This window comes from Varanus komodoensis, unplaced genomic scaffold (assembly GCF_004798865.1).
Source record: "Varanus komodoensis strain SLA01 unplaced genomic scaffold, ASM479886v1 scaffold11, whole genome shotgun sequence".
NCBI lineage: Eukaryota > Metazoa > Chordata > Lepidosauria > Squamata > Varanidae > Varanus > Varanus komodoensis.
The window spans coordinates 27,536,373-27,561,592 of record NW_025335317.1 but is presented as its reverse complement, the minus strand read 5'-3'; the positions used below and the strand labels follow the sequence as shown (position 1 = coordinate 27,561,592).

General features: G+C 41.7%; 1 protein-coding gene across 8 annotated transcripts in view; it reads left to right on the top strand.

Annotated features, from left to right (window-relative positions):
• Positions 1-25,220, top strand: part of BLNK (B cell linker) — a 140,164-nt gene that overhangs the window by 75,177 nt on the left and 39,767 nt on the right. For all 8 annotated transcript variants that reach the window (XM_044420707.1, XM_044420709.1, XM_044420706.1 and 5 more), the window contains 8 exons: positions 1,022-1,087; positions 7,356-7,412; positions 9,022-9,071; positions 11,251-11,288; positions 17,007-17,166; positions 19,139-19,296; positions 23,675-23,762; positions 24,044-24,139. In XM_044420707.1, the coding sequence (XP_044276642.1) occupies positions 1,022-1,087; positions 7,356-7,412; positions 9,022-9,071; positions 11,251-11,288; positions 17,007-17,166; positions 19,139-19,296; positions 23,675-23,762; positions 24,044-24,139 (713 nt within the window). The remainder of the gene's footprint in view (positions 1-1,021; positions 1,088-7,355; positions 7,413-9,021; positions 9,072-11,250; positions 11,289-17,006; positions 17,167-19,138; positions 19,297-23,674; positions 23,763-24,043; positions 24,140-25,220) is intronic.

Genomic DNA, 25,220 nt, shown 5'->3' with positions numbered 1-25,220 from the left:
AGGACCTCAGAGCCAGGGAGCCCCTGATAATGTTGGGAGACCATCACATTGCTCCCTAAACTAGGCACCCTCTTTTGAACTATGAACACACATCATCCTCAGCCAGCTTGATGGGAGATGCAGCAATATGTCTGGAGGGCACCAGACTGAGAAAGACTGTCCTGGTTTGTGGGTCTTCTGGCCATTCTGTCCAAGATTAGGCTTAATTAAATGGAAGTGACTCACTTGTTTGTTTGTTTGTTTATGCAGGATAAATTAGGGTGAAAAAGGTGTCTGTTTCAACCAAAGGTCTTTTTGCTGACATTCTTTCTTATAACAAAGACATTTAAATATAGTGTGTATTGCTGTAACCTCAATACAGACACCTTTTTGAGATATTTAAATAAATGTATGCTAACATAAAATGAAATAAATAATAGTTACCACTCATTGTTACAAGAAAAATCCACATCTGCATTACTGCAAATGCCACGTCCTATATCCTAATAACCTCATATACAAACAAAACCACCTCATACATGAACAACTGTGCCATTAAATCATGGACCTGCAAACTAAAATGGTCACCGACTAACCAACTCATGCTTAAGTTGACTTATTAACAATTGTCCATAGCTTGTAGTTTATGGAAATCAGTTAATACAAACATCTGTAAACTAGAAATTACCAAAAATCCCCATAAAAGGAAGCTGTATATTTACTTTCTACAAAGTTACTCAATGCATCATTGTCATCTGACTAATGATAGGCTTCGCACTGTGGCAATTTCAATGCTTCATTTAGGCAGAACAGCTACAGAAAATTTTGATGATGCTGAGTTCACCAAGGGTTAAGAATTCTAAGGAGGATACATATATCTGCAAGAGACAGTAAAGGTCAGATAAGCTGATTGGGAAAAGGAACATACAATAGTAAGCAGGAGGTTTTTGATGCATTCAGTTAGGTATGTAGTATTTGCACTGTAATTTGATTAATGATATGATCCATCTGATTATAAATTGTAATCTTTTCTTTCTTGTAGGCAACTTCAAAAGATAGTACATGATATCAAGAAAAATGACAGTGGAATAATGAACAAGTTCAAAAAGTGAGTTGTGGACATTCTGTGATTTCCATGACTGGAAGTTTAGCATCTTCTTTTTCCTTTTTGATTTTGACACATTTTTGATTTCTCATATTTTTGATACATGTTCACCATAAGCAAATGTTCATTTATTCAGAAGTAAGTCCCAGCATTTTCCATGGGGCTTATTCCTAGGTAAGTGGGATCCTAAAGGGTAACGAAGAGGGCTCTCAGATACCAGAGCTCATTAACTGACCTCAGCCATCCAAGAGTTTAAAGTGCTTTGCTCATAACAGGAAGTGCATAAGCCAGTTCCCAATATTCTGACTTATTTACTGTGAATTTACAGGTTGGAACTCCTCTGATGAATGGGAGCCACTGTGCAAATAGGAATAGGTTTGATTCTCAGTGGCTGGAGTCACTGGGGCAGGGAGCAGTATTCCAGTTTCAAGGAGAATCCTTAGTACTTATAAAGGAATACATGTTTTTCACTCACAAGGAGGCAGGAATGCAGTGTGCATAGGCATGTTGCTAGAGAGATGAAAGTGAGAGATGAGCCTGCCCCAACTCTTGACATTGAAGAGGGCTGGCCCTACCAGAGCTGTTGGAGGCAGTGGCAGACATTCCCTGGCTGTTCCTCCTGAGCCCCTTTAGTCATTTCCTGCTGTTAGAAGACAAATCTTTGAGTGCCACCCAGCCTTCTGGGTGCCCCTCTAAGCTAGCCTGCTGCCCTCAGGCCAAGTAGAGGATACTGTCCTATTGCCTGTATCAAGGAAAGATTCAGCTGCTATTGACTTGGAATCGGAGGGCGCCTTCTGGCCCTTCATCTCAGGCAGCAAAACGCCTTGGGCCAACCCTGACAGTGGGTGCTCACAATCCACAAGTATACAAGCCTTCCATGCGTACATACGGGGCCATCATTATAATGGGTAGTTGGCTAGCACTGATTTGAAGAATCATGCCAGCTTCTCTCCTTTGAGAGTGGATATAGTGAATGTGAGTAGGAGGAGGAAGATGACAGAGTTCCCAGCCCTACTCCTTCAACAGTTAAATGGGCTGGGCCTCTGGCAAATAAATGCATGTAAATGTCAGTTCCCAGATGTACTATGTCATACTCAAGTTTCATGCTCAGAAGGAGGAGGAATTTAGGTGGTCCACATAGACTGGGGTGGGCAACCTGTGGCCCTCCAGAAGCTGAACTAGGACTCTCATTATACCTGACCATTAACCCTGCTGGCAGGGGTTGATGAAAGCTAGATTCCAACATTTGGAGGAACAGAGATTGTCTACCCTGGATGTTGATGAAAACATGGGCAACACAAGGCATGTGGCATGCACGCGCTTCCCCACTGTAGCCCCCCACATGCACACACTCACTCCTCTCATGCTTGTTTTCATAGCTGCTATACAGTTAGTGACTGATAATTCCCAGTGCCTCCCAGTGAGATCTGCTCAGTGGTTTGCAATCTGAGATATATTGAAGAGGGTGTAAAACCTGTCCATCATCTCAGGCACTCAAGTAAAAAAAAAAGCAGGTCCTACACCAATGCTGTCCCCATCTGTTTATCCCAAATACTATATATAGTATATATGAGTACTGTAGCTGGAATTCATTCCTATGGAAAAAACTAAAACACTGTGTTTGGAGGCAACACTGCAGGGTGGCACAACTTACCCACTACTCCTTATAGAGGGTGGCCTGGCCACCATTGTCATAAACACCATGTAGGACAGCCTTCCTCAACCTTGTGCCTTCCAGCCACATTTGGACTACAACACCCAGAATTCCCAGGCAATAGCCCTGCTGGATGGGAATTCTGGGAGTTGTGGTCCAAATGCCTCCGAAGGCCACCAGGCTGGGGAAGGCTGATATAGGATGTCATGTGCCTGCCCTTCAGCATCCTTCATAATGACTGCTGCTTCAGTGGTAATTGCAGCAGTGTTTGTGGCAGCAGTAAGGAGAACAGCCTTCCCCAATCTGGTGCCCTCCAGCCATGTTGGACTGCAATTCACATCATCCCCAGATCGGGGAAGACTAAATTTCCATCAGCCACTCTTGAAAAGATTTCCACTAAACCTGTGGTGGATTCAAGTTAAAGCACACAAACATAAAAGTTGACTTGACAATTTGTCCCTATGTGTATTGCAGCAGACAAGATAAAAGCAAAACAAACATGGTTGTTTTCCCTGCTTCAGAGAACTTCCAGCAATTATTAATATTTTTAAACAATCACTTCTCCCTGCAACTGCTCAGTGTGTATTTAACTCTGTATTTATCATTGAAATAGTTGTCTAAATATAGATGACTTGCAGAGAGGCATCCTGGAGACAGAATGCGTTGTTATACGCTCAGACATCAGTCCTGTGATTATTACCTTCCTTTGTGAAGCCTAAACCTGCCAATCTTCCTGGAAATGCTTATGCCTCTCCTTAGCTTTAATGCAAGCCTGTGATCTGGATGTGGCCAGCTGAGCCTCACTACCCAGACCAGTGACACCACCTTGACTTGTCCTGGTGCACTACAGCAAGCATGTTTTTGGACAAGCTCCCATTGTTGGCAATGGAGATTTTTAAAGAGCCAAATTGCCTTGCAGGGAGAGGGGTATAGGTTGGGAGGGAAGGCTAATCCTCTCCATCCATAGTGATCTCCTTCAAAAATCACCCCCCACACACACGCACACACACAAATCAGGCACTGATGGAAGTATTAATCCTCACTGTACAGTGTGTGTTTGTGTGTGAGAGAGGGAGAAAGAGAAGCATGGTCTACTCCTGCTCCCATTCGAGTCCTGCCCAGCACTGACATGGGCAGGACATGGGCAGCACTGACAGATTTTCTGGAAGAAATGTGATCCCTGAGACAGGGGAATTCTTCCCCATGCTCCTCTATTGGGATTGGTAACTAGATGAAGGGGAATAAAAGGGAACTCTTAATAGTAACTGCCATGAAAAAACAGGCCAAAGGTCCAACTCAGCCCACATTCTGTTTCCAACACTTTCAGCTGATTGTTCACAAGAAGAGCAGAAAGACAACCCCTTCTTTGTGGTCTCTGTGCAGCACACACACACGGGCATCTGCACCTGCACAAGGCCTAGATCAGAAAAAAAAAAATCATCAGCTCAGCATGCTGGAGTGGGCAGGAGCCTCTCCTCTTCCAGTTCCCAGGAATGTAAGGGAGGAGCTCCTGGCCAGTGCCTCAGTTTCTTTTCAACCACACATCACAATGATGGGGAATCCTTTGCTCCTTCACTCCTTGCTTATAGCTAAGTGGATTCTCATCCTCTTTTTCTCTCTTCTTCTTCTTGCTCCTCCTCTGAGTTGCTCCTTTGTTTTTCACTTCTTTCTAAGAAAACAAGAAAAGAGATTCTTCTCACCAAAAATATATTTTTTCTACCCAGCTTTCCTATCTCCTTCCCTTGCTGATCCCCCCACCCTGATCTGTGTGATGGCATCCACGGCCTTTTGCAGTTGCTGCTCATGCGAGGAGATGGGCATTCTTTGTGCCTCCTCTGGCTCGGCAAGAGCACATGGTAGAGACTTGCCCCCACTGCCAGGCTTTAAAAAAGCAAACAGCTGGCAGCAGGCAGATTGGCTAAAGGCGAAATTCTGGAAGAAGGCCCTTCACATGGCCAACTCTTTCAAACAGGATGCAGACAACCCTTCTACCTCCATAGGAGGTGGGACCACGATGCTGGGAGAAAGGCCGAAGAGGATAGCTGTCATGACCAAGAAAATGGCTGCCCCTTCGAGTAAGACCAGAACTGGCACTCCTCCCAGAAAGAGGTGCCACACAAGCCCCTTTTGCCAATTTCACCAGCCACTGCTTCTCTGACCCACAGCAGTTGCCCACCAACACCCCAACTGGGGTCCTGTTGACCGAGGCCACCACCGTCTCTGGCAACCAATTGCTGGACTGCCACCCCTGCCCTCGGGCTGGGGCTGCCTCCCCCATGTGCGAGTCCCCACCACCATCGACCTCCCACTAGCACACTCCAAGCCTGAGCTCCATGTCTGAGCTCTCATCGCGTGACCAGGGCCTCTCCTGGTCCAGGAGGAACAGGAACCTTCCTGTTCTCCCCCACTTGTCTGGGACTGGGACATCCCATGGTCTCTGGCCACACCTACCCAAGCTGTCAGAGTACTCAGACCACTCAGCCAAGCTGAGTCCTGCTGCCACCTCCCACTGCAGAACCTTCTGAGAAGATCCACGAGATTCTGACTCCTCCACCAGAGACCTTGAGGCCAACCAACACCAGGCCAGGCCGGCACCACAAGGGCTACTAATGCCAAGACTGCACTGACCCTGCTCGATGCCAACCCAGCTGACCAACGTCCAATGCCAACAGCTACCACCATGACTCTGACTCCACGTCCTCCCTATGTCGAGACATCCTGATGCTGACCTACCATCACTGGCCAATGCCAAGCAGATGGCACCACCAGTGTCACCTCACCCCATAGCTAAGACCTCGTCACCACCAGTCCTCCCTAGCATTGCACGACCGACACTGATCAGCATCAACAGCAAGATCCCCAAGCACCTCTGTGGTCACACTACCACTGCCTAATGTTGCCAGTCCAAAGTTGACACCAACCACCAATGCCACGACACTCAAGGCTGTGAGCCTGACACTGTTCAATGCCTCTCCCAAAGCCCTTGCCCACACCCACCGACGTCTTGCCACCCACCAACCACCTTATGTATGCTCCTGCCATCCAGACTCCAACAGTCACCCTCCACCGCATCAGACTGTGGCTATGTGTCAGACGCTGACTCTCCTCTCTCTCTGACTGGGATGCAGGGCTCACGCAGGGTTACTATCTCTTTCTCTCCCTCTCTTCTTGGGCTGCCAGGGACTCATGATGGTCTGAGGGACTGGGCAGGAGCCCCTTCCTTATATACCTGGGAACCAGAAGGGGAGGGGCCCCAGCATGTTGAGCTGTTGAAGTTTTTTGTTTTTGTTTTTCTGATCTAGGCCTTGTGCAGGTGCAGAAGCCTCTGTGTGTGAATGCACAGATGACCACTTGAAAAATCACACTACCGGTACAGGTAAGCAACCTACCTTTTTTCCTTTTTGGGCAACACTTAGGGCAAGCTTATACATGTTCAGGCATAAATAGGTTTTACATCTCCCAGCATCCCTGAAGCTGGCTGGGAGATGCTAGAAGCCGGAAACCCTTTTTCTGTCTAAAGACACCCTTAGTGTTCCTACTTCTGTTTCTCAGCATCTGGAACAGGCAACTCCTAGCAGCAGCCTGGTGTAATAAGCACTTGCTAAAGTGCTGTACAAGCACTGTGTTTAGCCTTGTGTGGGTTGATGGACATGTTTAGCCATTAACAGCTGTTTAAGCAATCTTCAAAGTTGGGATATAAAACAAGCAGGAACACAATCAAGCATGGCCAAACATGCAAGCATTTCACAAATACAGGGCTTCCTTACAGAAAGGTTTTCCTATACAAGGTTTCCTATAGTAGCAGTGGTCTTTTTGAGCACAAGAATTGGATCGCCATTTTTTGAACAGCATGTGCTGCGACACTTTGAATGCCAACTGTACAAAGCTTTGGCAAACTGAGCAAGTCAAAGAAATGAACCAAAGCATACAGTGAAACAGGAGCCAGCATTGAAAAGGGGTGGGTAATAAATTGGAACAGATCTAAATCAAAAGATGGGGGAACTAGTGGTTCATGATGGAATATCTGTGTCTAACAATTTTATGATAACTAAAGAACATGAACTGAAGGCCAGAAGTGTTCTTCAGGAGTGTGCTATATAACACCATATATAGCACAAGGATATAAAATTCAGGCCAGCCAGATCCAATTTTGGAGATTCCCCAGATGACCATACCTCTTCCCCTGGCACCACTCCCTTTTTCCAAATCACCAATCATCAGCTGGTTTTCCTCCTTTGGTGCCATTTTTGCCCCATTCTAAAAACTGAAATGTTTCTCCAAATGTTTAGTTACTGGCAGTAAGCTCTTTAAGTTTAAATGTACTGGTATTTTGTTGTGCCCAACACTAAATTCTGCCCCATAAGAGCTTCTTCAATCTAGAATTTGGTCCTTTGTCTGAAAGCTACCCCAGCTTTAGCAGCTCCTGGGGCAGAACTGAAGAACTGGCACAGCTGCACATGGCTCCCTTGGGCATATGCATGTGGAAATCATGGTCTCACAGGATGCTCCTATGCAAGTATTGGCAGTATGTGTTTGTGGTTTAATTCCATTTGTGCAAAAGATTGTTATAGGCAACTTGAGGAACCTCTTTTTTCCTTTTTTCCTGTTGATATTTAGGTTCCCAACTGAACACGTGGCCTTAATATACAAAACTGGAAAAAATACATGGGATCGGTATGATAACTTAGAATTCCACAAGTTCTGGCTAATCAGCATGGAGTCCTGCTGCCTGCTTTTAGTGTGATGCTGTTTGCATTTCTTTGAAGGATTCTAGCCAGGATTTACAGAACAACATTTAGAAGTTGGAGCTTCTATCTCCTTCCTTCTTCCATCCAGTCACTTCATAGTGTTTGGCCTCATTTTCTTCAACGTTGTGCCCTGTGTTTAACCATAACTCCCACCATCTTCAGCCGGGGTATCTTTGCATGAATCAATTCAAGGACGCAATAAGCCAAAGTGCTTAAGTAGCACTACAGAAAATGTGACCCTTTTTGCAATACAAAATTCAGGGTACTGCTAAGAAAGATAAACAGAACTGCATACTGACACCCTAGGGCAAGCAGGAGAATATACATATTTTAAAATCCTATATGTAGCAGAGGGTGAACAATGAACCTTTCATTCATTTCTATCTGTCTGACAATGATCTTTTGAGACTTAGCAAGGTTGAACTGTGAGGGGCCCACAACACTGAACCCCTGGACTTGACAGTCATCAATCTGCTCCTCGTACTGGCACTAAGAAGTGTGGTGAGAGTCAATTGCTGAAAGAGGACAGCTGTTGGAGACAGCTTTCCACTGCACCCAGGCAATAAGACAAGTTCATGATGAGAATGCAGCATGATCCCCAACCCAACAGCTTTATATTGCTGCTCCCCCAATAAATTGGAGACCAAATTAGGAAATTTGGTTTAGGAATCCTGGAGATGAGAGTAGAACTGTACGAAGAACACAGCTCTGTTACCTAGGGAGTATTTTTGAAAGAAAACCACCAAAACATACCACTCAGAACCCAATGCTGGCTTTCAGCAATGCTGGATGGCTCGTTCAGGACCAGTCTTGCACACGTCCCAACTACCTAAGATTATTCCAGCTGAAATAACTTAGGGATTGTAGTCCTTCTGAAAATCAAAAGAAATTAAACTATAATCATTCAAACCCAGGCAGTGACTGGGTTCACACAATAGTGGTTTATAAGCTAGAGGTGGCTTGTCATGTTGTCTGAACCCAGCAGCATGGCTTGTTAATCACTCTGACTGGGTTTAGACAACACATCAAGCCACCTATTACTTTAAAGCTACCATAGCTTACCTGGTTTTGTGAACCCAATCAGTGGCTCCTTTTCACAAACAGTTCAGGTGGAAAATCAATATTGAGATGAAGAATCAGATTCTGTCTCAGAATAGGGAATACATTTTGCATGCATTCCAATCTAAATTTTCAGACTAAAAGAGCAAAAACTGCATGATATTTCATAGTCTAAATGTTACATTTTATAGCTTTGTAACTAACTCGCAAGCTGCACTTCTGTAATTGTCTACTTATTTTCTTCTCCTGCAGAACTATATGCACACTTTGTCTGTACATGTCAGATGCCATAAACTGGTTTGCAGTTTCATGTTGTTGTTGCTAAGTGGTTTGAACTTCTTCTTTACTGCAATCATCTTTTTTCGTCTGCTTTTTATTTTGTTTTGGTTTTTTGCCAGCAGCTTGTTGCTATGCAACTGTTGTTGAATGGCTCAAAACTGTACATAATGTATTTATTATATGTATATTATTCACAGGCTAACAAACAAACCACCACCAAGTGTACCACCAGTAGATTACGTTGCAGGTATGGACTTTAAACTTTTGAAACTGTTTAGTCCCAGGGATGATGCACCCACACGGTTGGCTTATTTAAAGGTTATCTCACCAAAGAGGCTCTCACATGGCTATGGTGATGTTTAAATGGCCAGTTGTCGAATCTGGAATATACTGTAGATGTCCCTTCATTGCATCACAAGTGCTGTTTCACTGGAAATGTAACAGCAAGGGACAGAAATTGGCCTCTGCATCAAGATCAAACCCTAATGAGCTTGTGATTACAAATGACTTTTGGAAGTAAAGGTCAAAGTGGTGTCTTTGAAGCCTGAGCAGAAAGAAACTGGCACTGTGAACCTTGACTGAGGATGGAGCAACATTGCATGCCCTTTTTACTCAGACCTGTTTTTAGTTATCCTGGCTAAAATGATGCAGGTTGTAGCCTCTCAGCCACCATTGGTCATTTCAGCCATTCATTTACTTCCAAGAGTATGAACCACAGCCCAAAGAAAGGTGGCACCTGTGACGCATACTTGCGAGGACACCGTGTGGCTTTCCAAGTGAAGGAGATTCCTTGGGAAGCCAAGAGATAGGAAGCCAATGCATCAGCCTGGACAACACACAGCATGATTGGCCTGACCCAAAACACTTTCCTGCCAGAAGCAAAGCATAAGGTTGCATACTCCCATCCCACATACAGAAGCCAACAGTGTTGTAAGCCGCCCCGAGGCTTCGGCAAGGGGCGGCATAGAAATGTAATAATAATAATAATAATAATAATAATAATAATAATAATAATAATAATATACTTCAGCGCTGGCAACAGGACAGTTTCCTCCACTTAGTGCAAAAGACAGCTCTGTTCTCCAACACAGGGCAATGGCTGGAGGGAAAGATGGTGTTGCTGCTCCATAAGCCCCCTTCATCTCCCACATGGAGACAGCATACTCTGCCTAACAGTAGAGCTGGCCCTGTGATAGGCAGGTGGGCTTCCACTGGGAAGAAGATCTATAAAAACAACCTGGCATACTTAGCTGGGAATAACCCCCATTGAAATCAGGAAGCTGTTATGGCTCCAGTTCCTGTAACCAGCAGTCCCAGTGGTGCATAGAGCACGGGGGTGCATAGAACCAATGCCTAATCCACAGTCTAATTGCACTTGATGCCATAAGAACTGGCCAGCAACCGAACACACACACACACACACACACACACACACACACACAGAATTAATTTGCCATATAATGGGAGGAGTAGTCATGATTCTTACAAGCAAAGGCTAGTCTTACTTACAAGCAAAACTACTACTTCATTATAAAAATTACTGGTTTTTAAATATAGCAGGACCCCCATATCTACAAGAATATGTTCCAAGCCCCTCAGTGTATGCCTAAAACCACAGATACTAGTGAACACTACATTTGCAGGGGTTAGGGGTGCACAACCCCACACAGTGGAAAAATGCAAATATCTCTAGGGGAAAATCATGAATATCTCTAGAGTCTTCACAACCACTGAGAGGCAAACACATGAATGAGGCTGGCTAATACTGAGACAAAGAGCACGAAATCCCTATATGCATAGTGCAGAGTTTCCTAGAGATATTTGTAGTTTTTCCATTTTCGCAGGGGTCCTATGCCTCTAACCCCACAAGTGTGCAGGGCCGACTGTCAACTGGGCTTAAGTGAAACTGTAACAACCGAGACAGCAGATATGGGGGTCTTGCTGTAATACCTTTAGTAATTGGGATGCTGATACTTTTCAAAAAATAAACATCCTCCAGAAGGGATCACCAATAGCACTGAATTCAGTACAATTTACTTCCTCAAGTGTGTTTCAGGACCACAGCCCTAAGCATGTTCCTTAGCTCTACTGACTGTGGTGGGTTGGTAACCCTAGTGAAATCAGTGAGACTTTAGTTAGTCATGGCTAACTGAGGTTCCATTGATTTCAGTGGCTATGACTAAGTCTGGGTACAACCCACTGGATGTAGGCAGAACATTCACTAATTACACTTAGTTTTTGCCAGAATGATGTAAGAACCAATATTTATATGAGCCGAGGGCACAGTATTAGCCAGCTGTATGAACATTTCAAGTAGGTGCAATTTGTAGATGGAGAGTTAATGGGAGAAGCTTCTTTGGCATCTTGCTAACATGCATTCTCTTTAAAGATTTTGGCTAATGATCTAACTCTATGGTTTGTTTTAGAGCACCCCGTGGAAGAAGATCAATGGACAGATGAGTTTGTAAGTATATTAATCACACATCCAACATTGCACTTATATGGAGTTGTGGCTTTCTTACTCCAAATAATCTATACTTGCTTACACTTGTACAGACAGGTCATATAACCAGTCTCAGGTCTCAATTTGGAGCAGTATTATTTAATACACAGTAGCTGTATTAAAATGCTGCATGCTACTCATACTAAAATGCTCTCAACAGTAGACCTGTATCAAAACTTAAGGAACTAGTAGTGGAATCAGAGCTGCAAACTTCATCTCAACCATGGAGTCAATAGAAGAAGTCAAATCTTATGGCTGTTTAACATAACACAAGATCTTCTATGAAGATCTTATTCATGCAAGATTACAGTGAATTTCTGGCACTTCTGTCTCCTCTTTCCTAACCATCTGTTCCATTACATCTCTATCTTCCTTCTGCAATTTATTCCCAAGATTCCTTTCTATATATGATCTAATTTTATCTATCGGCAACTTCCCAGCTGCATACAGCTTTGAATAAAATCTATAAAATATTACTTACTTTTCTTTTGCTAAGATACAATTTTTACCCTTTTCATCTTTATTCCTGTTAAGTTTTTACATCTTTTTTGTTGTGTTACTCTAGCCAGGATTCTTGAATTCTTGTTAAAAAAAATTTTAAAAATCCTTTTTCAAATATATTAAATTTCTCTGTGTTCTATTTCCCTATTCTGCAACTCCTTCCTTTTTTGCTTGTATTTCCACCAACATTTTAATATCCCTATCATATACTTCTTCTCTAAATTCCCTGTAAATTTTTCACATATTTAGCCCTTTGTCTTTTGAAACTACAAGCTTCCCTAATACTTACTCCCCTTGATACAGCCTTCATTGTGTCCCATTCTAAGTTCTGTTTACTCCCTTCTTTATCATTAATCTTCCACATTTCTTTCAGTTCTTTCTCTATTTTATCTATTATATGCTTATGCTGTAAAACATCTTTTAGCCTGTTCATAATCCCATATAATTTTATCAAACTAATATATGAGTTATACACTCTAGAAAAAAGATCATTTGATACAAATATATAATCAATTCTAGAATAAGACCTATGAACCAAATAAAACTAAATCTTTCATCTCCCACAACTCTCTCCATACATCTTTTAAATCAGTATCATTTATCATTCTGTTTATTAATGTACTACTATACCTTGTTTCCTTTTTAATAGGATTTAATCTATTCTTCCTTTCATCTATTACAATATTGAAGTTTCCTGCCATTATTACAAATCCTTTCCTAATACTTTCTAACCCTTCCAGAACTACCTTTAAAAATTTTCTCTTATCAACATTTGGTGCATATTAACTAATGTATAATCTTCTCCTCTCATTTCACTTTGTAGTATCAGATATTTACTTTCCACACTTTTTTTCATTTCTTTAATTTTAAACTCAGCTTTCTTAGATATAATAATTGCCACTCCTCTGAATTTTGAACTCCCAATATGCTTTTTCATAGAGCATGACTGTCTTAACTCATTAACACCTTTTATTGATGAGTTTTTTGCAAAAATACAATATCAGCTCTATCCTTGCTTCAATACTTTTTCTTTTAATTATATTTCCAAGGACTTTTACTTTCAAAGATAATACTGTCATTGTTTTAGTCATAAGACTTTAACTTTAGACAGCCTTGTGGTCCCTTATAATGTGCACCCCCCACAAGCCTTACAAAGTACAAAGGAAAATTAAGAAAGCGTACTACTCTTTTAAAAAGCTCAATAACACATCACCTGTCCCACACTTATCTAAACTATCCCCACCCCTACCCTGGGGAGATCCCTGTGCACCGTTTTGCCAAAGCTGAAGGGGGGATGGAAGGAAACTCCCAGCCATCCTGACCACCAATACCCTTCCCCTCTCTCCTGGCCTTTAGCCCCTATAAAGTATCTTATTTTAAGTACTACTTGGAACTATATAATATTCCACTTTTTCTTACTTCTATTGCCTCTATAAATATTATTATTATAAGTACATAGTGATAAATAATAATACATATATCTGGATAGCTTCTTCTACCTCTTATATTACCATGACCTATAATTAATATACTGAAATAGACTTCTTCCTATTATAGCTGTCTAACCTTAGCCTATGTTATTGAATTCATTCAATAACTCATGTTTCAATCATTAAACTCCTACTATTTAATTAACTTTACTATTCTATAACTTTATGTCTTTTAAATCTTACAACAGTTATAAATCTCTTCTACAATTTTACTAACACCAAACTTAAATTTACCCTTTCCATATCAGTCCAAATTTTTCTACTTTCCCTGTTTCTTCTTCTCCAGTTGTTCTCCATCCCACTTAGCTTCTTCTACCTCTCATATTGTCATTGCATCTATTGAATATATTTATTTATTTTAAATATTTAGGCTAGCGGGATTGGGAGTTGGAGGCACTGCTTTGCGGTGGTTCCGCTCCTATCCCAATGGCCGATTCCAGAAGGTGGTGCTGGGGGACTATGGTTCTGCGCCACGGCAGTTATGCCATGGAGTTCCGCAGGGGTTCATTTTGTCCCCCTTGCTATTCAACATCTACATGAAACCACTGGGAGAGGTCATTAGGAGGTGTGCGCTGTGGAATCATCAGTACGCTGATGATACCCAGCTCTACCTCTCATTTTCAACCAATCCAGGTGAGGCAGTGGCTGTACTGAACCGGTGCCTGGCTGAGGTAATGGGCTGGATGAGGACCAATAAACTGAAGCTCAATCCAGACAAGATGGAGGTCCTGTTGGTAGGTGGTTCGGGCTTCGGGGTAGGTGACCTGGACCTTGTCCTGTATGGGGTTGCACTCCCTCTTAGGGACAAGGTTCGCAGCTTGGGAGTGCTCCTCGACCCTGAGCTGTCATTAGAAGCTTGGGTGGCGAGGAGTGCTTTCCTTCAGCTTCGGCTGATCCATCAGCTGCGTCCCTACCTGGAGAATGATTGTCTGGCGACAGTGACACATGCACTGGTAACTTCCTGATTAGACTTCTGTAATGCGCTCTACGTGAGCTACCCTTAAAGACTGTCCGGATACTTCAATTGGTGCAAAACAGAGCTGTCAGGTTGCTGACGGGGACTGGGCATTGTTGTCATATAACCCCAGTCCTCCGTCAGCTTCACTGGCTTCCCATTGAAGTCCGGGCCCAATTCAAGGTGTTGGTTATCACCTATAAAGCCCTCAATGGCTTGGGACCTGGTTATCTAAAGGAACGCTTGCGTCCATATATGCCCTCCTGCCCTTGAGATCGGCAGCAGAGGCCCTTCTCTGGGAACCCTCCGTGAAAGATATTAGGAGGGTGAGTACCCAGAGGAGGGCCTTCTCTGCGGTGGTGCTCCACCTATGGAATGCGCTCCCTAGAGAGGTACGCCTGGCGCCATCGTTATTTGTTTTTCGGCACCAGGCCAAGACATTTTAATTTAAAAGTTATTTTAATTGTTAATTTATTGATTGTATTTATTGGGGTTTTTATGCACGTGCCGAGATGTTTCCGGTTTTTTAAGTCTAATTATATAATTGTTTATTTATGTTGTAAGCCGCCCCGAGGCTTTTTGCAAATGGGGTGGCATAGAAATGGTATAAATAAATAAATAAATAAAATATAGGCTTCTTCCTAATACATAGCTGTCTAACCTTAACCCACATAATTAAATTCATTCAATATCTCATGCTTTGATCCTTAACTCATTCAAAATGCACTGCTATCACCTTATATTAATTAGCCTTACTCTATTTTATAATTTTATATCTCTTAAATAGCTTACATCAATACTACTTAGCTTCTTCTACCTCTCCTATTATTAAATATATTTAAGCAGGCTTCATCATAATACATAGTGGCTATCTAACCTTAACCTTCATTATTAAATTCTTTCAATATCTCATGGTTTGATCATTAGATTCATTCAAAGTACAATGCTATAAACCTTATATTATTCTGTTAACCTTACTGTACTTTTTTTATAACTGTATCTCTTAAATCTTATAACAGTTACAAATCTCTTCTACAATTTTACTAACACCAAACTTAAATTTACACTTTCCATATCAGTACAAAATTCTATTTTCCTTCTTCATTTCTTCTTCTCTAGTTGTTCTTCCTCAATCAAACTGGGGTCTCATGTTGGTAAGATTCCACCAACTGCTCCTTGTTCCTCTTCTTGTTGATTACCATTCTTTTGATCTGCCCCATCAACCACCAGTTCTCAAATCTGCACCACTTAAACTTTCTTAAGTTTCTTGACTTTCTTGAAAGACCCCAACCACTCAGTAGGCTTTCACACTGTTCCAGCAAATGTATTATTTACACCCTCCCCTTATACAAAACTTTCATGAACACTGGGTATCCCCAGCTATATTTGATGTTATTCTTCAATAGAACAGTCTTAATTGATCTCAGTGAGCTTCTGAACTATAAAGTGTGGAAGCAGAGATCTTGGTAAACCTGAATAGGTACTCCTTTGAATTTCAATTGACCTGATTTTCCTTTAATTGTTTTCATGAATCTTTCTTTCTTGTAATAATATGAGAATCTGATCAAAACATCTCCTGGAAAGATCCTGACTCCTTGCTAATAACCAACTTGATGTATCCTTTCAAAGCCCTCTTGATCCCATTTTACGTCAATAATCATTTGTTTAATCCAATTGAATAATATCAATTTTAAAGTTTCTTTTCTTCTGATGATAATTGCTGTGGAAGATTCTTAATTCAAACATTCAATCTGCAATATGAATCCTGGAAGGGAATAACTTCTTTATCTAGTTCAGATATTTGTTATTGCCTGATGATCCAACTGTATTGTATTAGCCATCACTGCTTTCTGTTTCTTGAAGTCTCTTGTCCACAGCCAATATTTGTTTCTTCAGTCTCAAGAATTTTTTCATTATCCCCTTTAATTTGTGTAATAATATTTTGAGATCTGAGTTCTCTATCATCTTTCAGATCTTTAATTCTTCATTTCTTTGATATTCTCTTCCAATACTTTCCTAATAATATCCATCAGCTTTTCCCTCTCACTTTCCCCCATAGCTTCACCTCCTCTTTGAGCTTCCTCCTTTCTGTCACTCCCAGCTACTCCTGTGTAATCTTGGGAAGATTAAAATCAGACAGCCATGCTAAATGGCTATGAACTGGCTGGAATTGTTTCAATTTCTATAATCTACACTGCCATTGAGACATGTTTTAAAAAGTATAAATCATCACATCATCAAATCAGGAACTCATCTCCTTCTGCTTCCTTCATAGTCTTATTCATACTACGATCTCCATGTTCTTAGCATGTTCAGGTATTTAAGCAATGGTGTTTTTATTAAACTCCAATTAGTAGGTGACAGTAAAAGAAGGCCATAAAACTCCTTTTAAGTTTCTTCTCACAGAGTTCTGGCATTCGTCCTGGAAGGGAAGAGAGGAGGGAAAGAGGAATCCTTGCTTCGATATTTTTAAAGCTTAATTTTTCAGAGTCCATAAATCAATGCCCCAATATTCTGGCCTTTTCCAAAGGCAGGCACCTTCCCCTTTACCTTGCATCCAAGATCATGATATTATCCATGAACCATCCAAGATCATGATATTATAATGGCATTCAGAGTGACATTTAGTGACTGATTTCACCAAAGTTTCACCATGACCAGAACTTCCCATCATGTTTTTAAAAAGTTGCAAGTCACAATCCACTAGGAAAATGAAGAATGTCCTGTTTCTAGGATAGTGATTATGAAAATCCTGATGATCACTCCGATTCTGAGGTGTATGTGGTTCCCACTGAAGAGAACTGTGATGACAGCTATGAGCCTCCGCCAAGTGAGCATGAAGAGAAGAAGATTCCTCCTCCAGTCTTCCCATGTTTGGGAGGGGACTATGCAGGTAATCATTCTGCCCCATTCCATGCACTTGTTTTTCCATTGAATAAGCATTAAAGAGGAAGGGATTGAAATGATGAATATATCGAGTGTACTTAGTCTTGTGGCAGTGAATAACACACATTTACCATGTCACGTGGGAAGATAGGCTCTCATTGGTCTGCTCTGAATCTGCAACCAACTGATTTCATGGCAATGATCTTTCTCACACCCATTCAAATGACATCAGTGAAAATCTGATAAGGGTTATTTGCCCCATGTGTTGATCATCCACCTAGTTTGAAGAGACCCTTCAGGGGCTCTTCTCAGTCCACTAGAGTGTTCTCCTTTTAGTATAGCCACTTCATTGCTCATTCCATCTCCAGATACACGAATGGAATAGCACCAATCTCACTGCTTCCCTTTGTTGTGCTAAATGTCCATTTACTCATACTCCTATTTTGAGCTTCCTGTTGCTCAACCAGATATCAGTTAATAAGAAGATCTATCCTCTTATCCTATGACTGTCAACTTTATTCAGTATCCTTTGACTGAGGATGTTGTTGCTGCACTGAATTTATATCCTGCCTTTCTTTCTCTTGCAAGAGGAAGCATTTTGGAAATCCCACGTGTATGATGTCTACCCAATTGTCCCAATCAAAAATTTGTTGACATAGAACTCCTAGTTTACTCCATGACTGAAAGGATACTAGAATTATCTCTAGTAAAAGAGAGATTTTCATTGTGGATGGTGAAACCCACAAGTCTATCTCAAAACAAGACTGAACTCTTTTGGTTGCTGATGTCTGACAATGATTTCCAAGTGAAGATTCAGGAGCCACCAAGCGAGAACCTTGTGGCTCCTAGCAGAAGGCTTTGGCACGAGAGAACAAAAGGGCTTCTCTTCTAAGTTGGAGCTTTGTTCCAACCAATAGAGAGGTTCTGAAGCAAGTTATCATCATCTTTGTGGATCCGTCTGCTGAAAGCATAAATTGTTAGTAAGTTAAAACATGAACTTTCTGAATTTTAGAGTGAGCTTGAATGGTTGGTTGGGTGGAAAAAATACTGGTCTAACATGAGATAAACAGGAATGCTTTTGATCTTTTTTATTCAAGGTTTATTTTAAGAATCTAGTAGAAGATGTGCACAGCTCAAAATATTTTTCAATTTCAGTTTCTAGTTGCATCTAGCTAATTGTTGATGATATGATCCTTTTTTCCAATGGTACAAATAAACCTACAGTGATTTTGGTGATTGCTTTAAGAGGGGAAAATAGTATTATACAAAACTCAGACCATACTTTTGGAAAAGTGACCAGACACTCACAATTGAAGGATGGGTATTATACAAATAAAAGTTCCTACTGTAAGAATAATGAAAGGGAGTGTCATTAAAAATGACACAAATTGTGAAATTTATTCAGAATACCTGATTCTTTCTGTAGTGATGTTTTGTTAAAATTGGTTATCTTCAAGAGTAAGCATTTTCTGACTTCAGATTATATTTCTTGAGAAAGGCCTTTAAAGCACCCAGTTTTCAAATTTAAACCTTTACACAATATGTAGACCCATGGGGTGGGGCTGACTGATGGACTGGAATTCTGAGAAGGTTTGGCAGAACATGTTACTTGTTGTACAATCACTCTCCAAGTAGCTTTGTATATGGTTATTAGCAAGAATAATGAATCCTAGTCTTGTACTGTCAGATGCCTCCTGAATCAGAAAAAGATATAGAGGAACTGAAAGTGCAGTACATTGACACTTCCTGTTCATACTGCATTGACTCCATATTCGAAACCTCATTTTATAAGGTTAAAGCTGCAATTCTACACCCATTTACCTAGGAGTAAGCCTCAGTGAACTCAAAGAGGCTTACTTTAAGTAGACCTGCCTAGAATTGCTCTCTTACATAATCATAGCTGCATAAATATGGAAGTATGTACAGGCAATCTTGTGGAAAATTAAAGATTACTCTTACATTTTCTCTATTTCTTATAGACAACAAACGACCTAGCCAACAGAACTCTTGGCCAAGTGCAAAGCCACCGCCTCCTCTACCAAGCCAATCGTCATCTACACCAACCAGAATAGCTACTTTGCAACCACTGTCTGCTGCTTTAAAGCCAAAACTCCCACCCAAGCCAACTGATGAAGAGGTAACACTTGCAAATAGATCAAACTAGTCATTAGAGGAAAAGCTAGTTATGTCAACCTTAGGAATGAATGCCCTGGCCCACATCATTAAAGCAAAATTAACAATGATGATAGGTTGCTCTCGTGTTCTTAGAGTCATTTCCCTGTTTCATCCATTCAGCATATTTCACTTTCACTCCATGCACAGGATTCAGAACTAGAAGAAAGTTGTAGAAAGTTGCTTGCCTGTTTCTGAGAATAATAATACCTTGCACTAACAATGTGCTCTATGTAAGTTTATTTGTAATAGCAAAAGTAGAGAGCAAGATAATGAACAGTTGCACATTACCCCAAACACCGGGCACCATGGATTGTTGCTCTGCAATACAATTTATAGTATGCCCAACGGGTGACTGGCTTTCTGTAGCTTGTTCTCCCCCTCAGTCTTCCAGCTGTATCCAGCACATATCCCAGGGGACTTTGCAGCAGAACACATATTGCCTCCTCCTTGCAGACCCTTCCCTTCTATGACTTGTCCCCAGGTCTTTATGGTTATGGTGCCTCCAACATGCATAAATGGGGCTGCAATTTTTTGTTGGTCTTTCCCAAGTGCACACGTATGAGTAGCCTTGTCTGGTCATTCTGCTTGCGTGTTTCATTTGTCAAAGATAACATTCAAAGAAATCAACAAGATAAAGATGCACATTGCTGCGAGAGGGGAGAGAAATAACAGTAAATGGTTGGAAGAGCAAATTAGAAGTGCTGCAAATTCAGGAGCAGGAAACAAAGAATTGTAGTGAAAGGGAGGGGCAATATCTCTGCTATGGTAATCTTCTCCATTTGATGTGTTGAAGTGACAATATTCTCCACCTTTTCAGCACTTCCTCATATTTCCAACCATTCCATAAAAGGGGGATATTAACTCCCCACTCTTTTTGCAACTCCTTTTCAGAGCAGTTGCTGCTGTGGTCATTGTGGTTTCCTGTGTTTTTAAAAACACAGAGGAATTTATGCAAATTTAAAGTCTGGAAAGTAAGGAGAAACAACATGTGTACAAATTTATTGGCTGGGAAGTTTATAAAGAAAAAAGTATGCACCTGCTCCTTCACTGCAGCTGTGCAATTTTCTCCATCATTTACACTGAATTTGCATGTTGTCCCTTTCCATTTACTTTCCAGCTCCATAATTGGTAGTAATATTCCTGGCATTAGGCAGTAGCCTTGCAAACATCTGGGCAAGCACAAGCAGAAGTTCTGTACCAGCCATATTCTACTAGTGCATTGCAGCATTTCTCTCCCCTCGTCCTCCTGTGCCTCAACTCCCCAGCCTGCTTCCACTTTAATATGCTCCTCATCAACTGTTCTCACTGCATGGCCATTAGCAGATCCTTTGGTCACACCACAGCATGCCCTGGAGCCAACAGAACAATCATTCACACCACTGCTTAAGTGGGAAGAAGTAGAGCAACCTGTTCAAAGTTGTCTGTGCAGTAGACAGTGCCAGCCACATTCTTCCATGAAGGAAGGCAGGGGAGAGAAATGTCACCACAGAGAAAGTGCAGGTACTTGGTAATTTCTTTTGCTCCTCCAAGCTAATGCATTGCATATCTGTCTCCCACTCCTGTATCCTTCCTTGTAGCAAAATAAAAATTCATAATGAGAAGATTTTCTTGGTGCACTTTGGAAACACGTTCAGCCCGTAAGTTTGCAGAAATGTTCTGTGGTTAGTTTAGGCATTTCACTAGAGGCAGGGGTGGTGGGGATGTTTTCGTTTCATTTGTGGAACCATGGATGCGTCTAATATCAAGGGACATGGAGGTGCTTGCTTGAAGCATACGATCACTTGTCCAGGACAAAGAATCTGTCAAACCAGCACCCACCCAGTAGTGAGATGAAGGGTGCCGTGTGGGGGAAACTAGGATGACAGCATAGTGGGGGAGATGCAGCAAGTGAAGACAAAGGCTTAGACAAAAACATCATTGTGCTCTTGGGAGACCAGTTGGGCAGCAGGGAGTTGGCAGCAAGTCACAAACAGTTCTCAGGCTGGAAGAAAGCATGGTAGGGAAGCAAGTGACGAGGGAGCGCAAATTCAATCTCTTTCTTGGGTAGTTGGACCCATGAGGAGAGCAGGGGTGGAGGCACAGGGGGAGCAGGAGTGTATCCCACTTCCCAGACAGGTGAAGAAAGCATTGTGTAATACACAAATGAAGCAAAAACAAAAGTAAAATCCACCAAGGGGAATGTTAGGGTTTACAGTGTTTCTCTGAAAATCAAGCACAGGCCGGTATTGATCTGCTAAGGGGTGGAGAGGGATTGGAAAACCAGAAAAGTCAAGACACACCCAGAGCTCTCAATGGATCAATAGGGAAAAGGCTGATGGCTTAGTAAAGGAGCAAAGGGTTGCAGGATGGGGATTTTGACTCAAGAGCCTCTGGAATATGTGCCAGGAACAGGTGAAAGAAGTGAGTCTGAAACAAACCATGACAAGCCATTTGTCTGTTGGTACCATCATGGGATTTTCAGCAAACAACCAACCCACTGTGGCTTATTCTCAGGGTAGCTTAGCATAACAAGTAATGTATGGACACAACCCAGCCAAAAGTAAGCACAGTCAAATTTCACTGATATAAACAAAGTTAAGCTCTTACATCTTTCCACTAAAGAAAGACTGCAAGGTTGTTGTTGTTTCATTTTTTTAATCTAATAAAAATATGCAAGAATAATCTAACATAATTTAGCACACTTCTTAGTTCAAGCAAGAGTATTTCAGCTAGAGGAGCTGCTCTAATACAAAGGTCTAATTTCAATATACCACAGCCCCCATATGTGAAAAATTGCCATAAATCAATGAGGAAAATCCAGGACTGTACAATGGCTGTGACTGGGCCTCATCACCTCACTGACCCTCCCATCATCACCACCTAAACCGTAGCAGCAAAAACAGGAGCTTATGCCCTTTCTAACTTAGATTTTAAGTTGCTATTATTTTTTATTTCCAAACCTTTAAAAGCATAATGCTTCAGCATGCAAGTCAGTGAAGCTTAAGGCTTCTTGAAAGGCTTTTTCAAGTGGCTTTTCCAAGGGGCAGCTAAGGCTGCAAACCTATACACAGTTACCTGAGAGAAGGCCTGGTGTGGCTTGCTTCCAAGTAGCCACTCACTTTTCTATAAGCTGACAGGTGTTTGTGAGGAGGAGCTTTTTAACTGGTCATCCAAACCAAATGCAACCTCACTTGCACCCTGCAATCTTAATAATGGGCTACACTGTAAGGTTATTGAAAGCCATCCACTCCCAGGCACAACTTCCTGACATACCCAAAGCCTGCAATGTGGGGAGGATGGCACTGCATAAGCAACACTGGGCTATCCATGGTGTTGAATCCAAGGCTCAGAATATGTTCAGTGCCATTGATAGCTCTGAAGCAGCTCAGGATAAAAGCCGTAATTGATAAAGAGTCCCATTGACACCCACTTATAGTATGTATGTATGTATGATGTATTTTCATGTCTATACCACCCTGTAGCTGAAGGTCTCTGTTAAACCATAGTGCAAGGTTTTCACATGATGATTGTGCATGATTCAAGAACAACCCATGATGCAATGGCAACCCATACTAAACCTCTCTACTGTGTTTCCATTAGAACTATGTTTAATTATCGATTAATGATGGAATAACAGGCTTTTATTGATTTCCTTTTATAAATTAAGGATACAGATTTCATTTTTTAAAAATTATAGCTGATAAACTGAACATAATGAGAAAGGGGGAATGGAACAGAGAATTTGTTCTCTTGGATGGAAGGGCAATTTCAAAGGGCCTAGGAGCCAAACTCCTTCCCCTGGAATTGACCACAGGACATATCTCCCCCTACAGCTGAAGTTGTTCCTAAAGTTGAGGGCAAATAAGTGTTGCAGGAAGAAAAGATACATTTTCACTGCTGGAGCACACCTCTTGTTTTAATACATAATTGCACTCTCAGAAGCCCTAAGGGGAGTGCAAATTTGCATTCAGAGGAGGTATATGCCCCTCACATGCCTTGTTTTGAAGTGGAATGCAGTGTTTACTGCCTTGCCACTGAAATTCAGCAGCAATCTGGGGATGGTGACTTGGGGGCACCATGGACCACAAAGCAGGTTGGTGGAGTGCATGCCACCCATGGGCCATGTGTTGCCCACCTCTGCTTTAAAGGTCTTAAAGCAGGGGCAATTATTGCAATCTTGTAATGTCACCAAGGATGGGCTTGTTATCCATGGGCGTAAGGCAGTCAGCCAGTAAGCATTTTAAATCCCAGTCATTTCAAGAAAGAAATCTAAGTATGTGCTTAAAACTCTACACTTTAGTTGAGGGACAGTATTTGACTTTGGGTGGATCATACCCTGTAATCTCTGCATCTTCTCCCAGGCAGATTATGTTGTACCTGTTGATGATGATGATGAAGAAGACAACTACATTAAACCCACAGAAGAAAACATTCCAGTGCCTTTAAAACGTAAGTGTTGAGATTTTCTATACACAGCTTTATGGAGCTGAGTGAGCAGCACATTACCTGACAAACATGTAGGACTGGATTACTGTCCTAAAGGAGAGAAATAACGAATTCATTATCAGATGTATGCATCTAAATTAAGTTTGCACATCTCTTCCTTTTGATGAGATACAGACTTCAAAAAGTGATTTTATTTTTTGTGCTTTTTGTGACATACTGACATTTCTATGTACCTTTTATGTTGCTTTAGCATGACATGTCTGTATTTTTGTTGTCGTCTTAAGCTCCAGCAGTAAACAGATCTATCAAGCCCACATCAAAACTCGACCCTTCCAGCTCATCAGTATTGCCTCCTGTTCCTGAGCCACCTTCCTCATTAGGTATGAAGAATCTGCAGTATCATGACAATATTGTGGAAACGTGATGCATTGATATATGGCAGTTAGTGCATGTGGGTCCAGTGCTCAGAGCAAGGCAGAGTGGCGGCACCACAACTTGTATCCTGCCTGCATTTCCTCCAGACAGCCAGTTGTGGCCTTCTTGATGAAGTGGTGTGGAGGAGGACAGAAGGAGGCTTGGGTACTATTTGGATATAGTGCAAGGCACCTTCCCCAGCCTTCTTCCTTTCTCACTGCCCAGCACATCCCTTTTCCTTCTCCCTGAGGAAAGTTCATGACCTCGCAGAGGCAGCCTGTGCAGGTCTCTGGGCCATTTTTTTAAAGGGAAGAAGGAAGTGGGAAGGAAATTAGGGTGGACACTCCCATCACTTCCACAGAAATTCTCTGGGATATTCTCTATCTATTAAATACCATTTTGTAAGTAGTCACCTTTAAATAGCCACCATAAAAATATTTTGTGACAATTTTGACAATTACTAGCAAGAACTAGGTTTGTCCCCGAAAAGGGGGAGGGTGGGATTGCATCATACACACATCATACACATCAGATGATATTTTTCCCACCCTCGCTGCTTTTCTCAAGATATGTGAGAAGCAAGGCCTTATCTCTGGAGATTTTAGCAGCTTATAAAATGGTTACATTAAAATATAGCATATTTTCTATTGCTTCGGAAAGATCATGCTCTTGCATATGGATCCTAGTGTCTCATGATTTTTAAAAATGTGATTATCTGATTCTCAAAGCTAATAGCACCCAGCAGATCCGGTATATTTTGCAGCTGGTCTAGCCTCATGTCATTCCTTGATAAGGCAGCTCAGTTTCCAGCAGAAGTTTAGTCAAATCACTCACTGAAAACTGAAAAGGCCTCTTGATGGAACATTCACGGAACTGCTGCTTGGAAGGCCCTAACGTGTGTGAAGGAAACTAAATACTCAGAGCTGGTTTGGGGGGATAACTTTGCTCTTTCCAACTAGAGGAAATAGGTTGCAGTGTGAAAACAAGTAAAATCAAGAAGAGTTTTTTTCCAGGTACATTAACATCCATGTAGTCCTTCTGATTTCT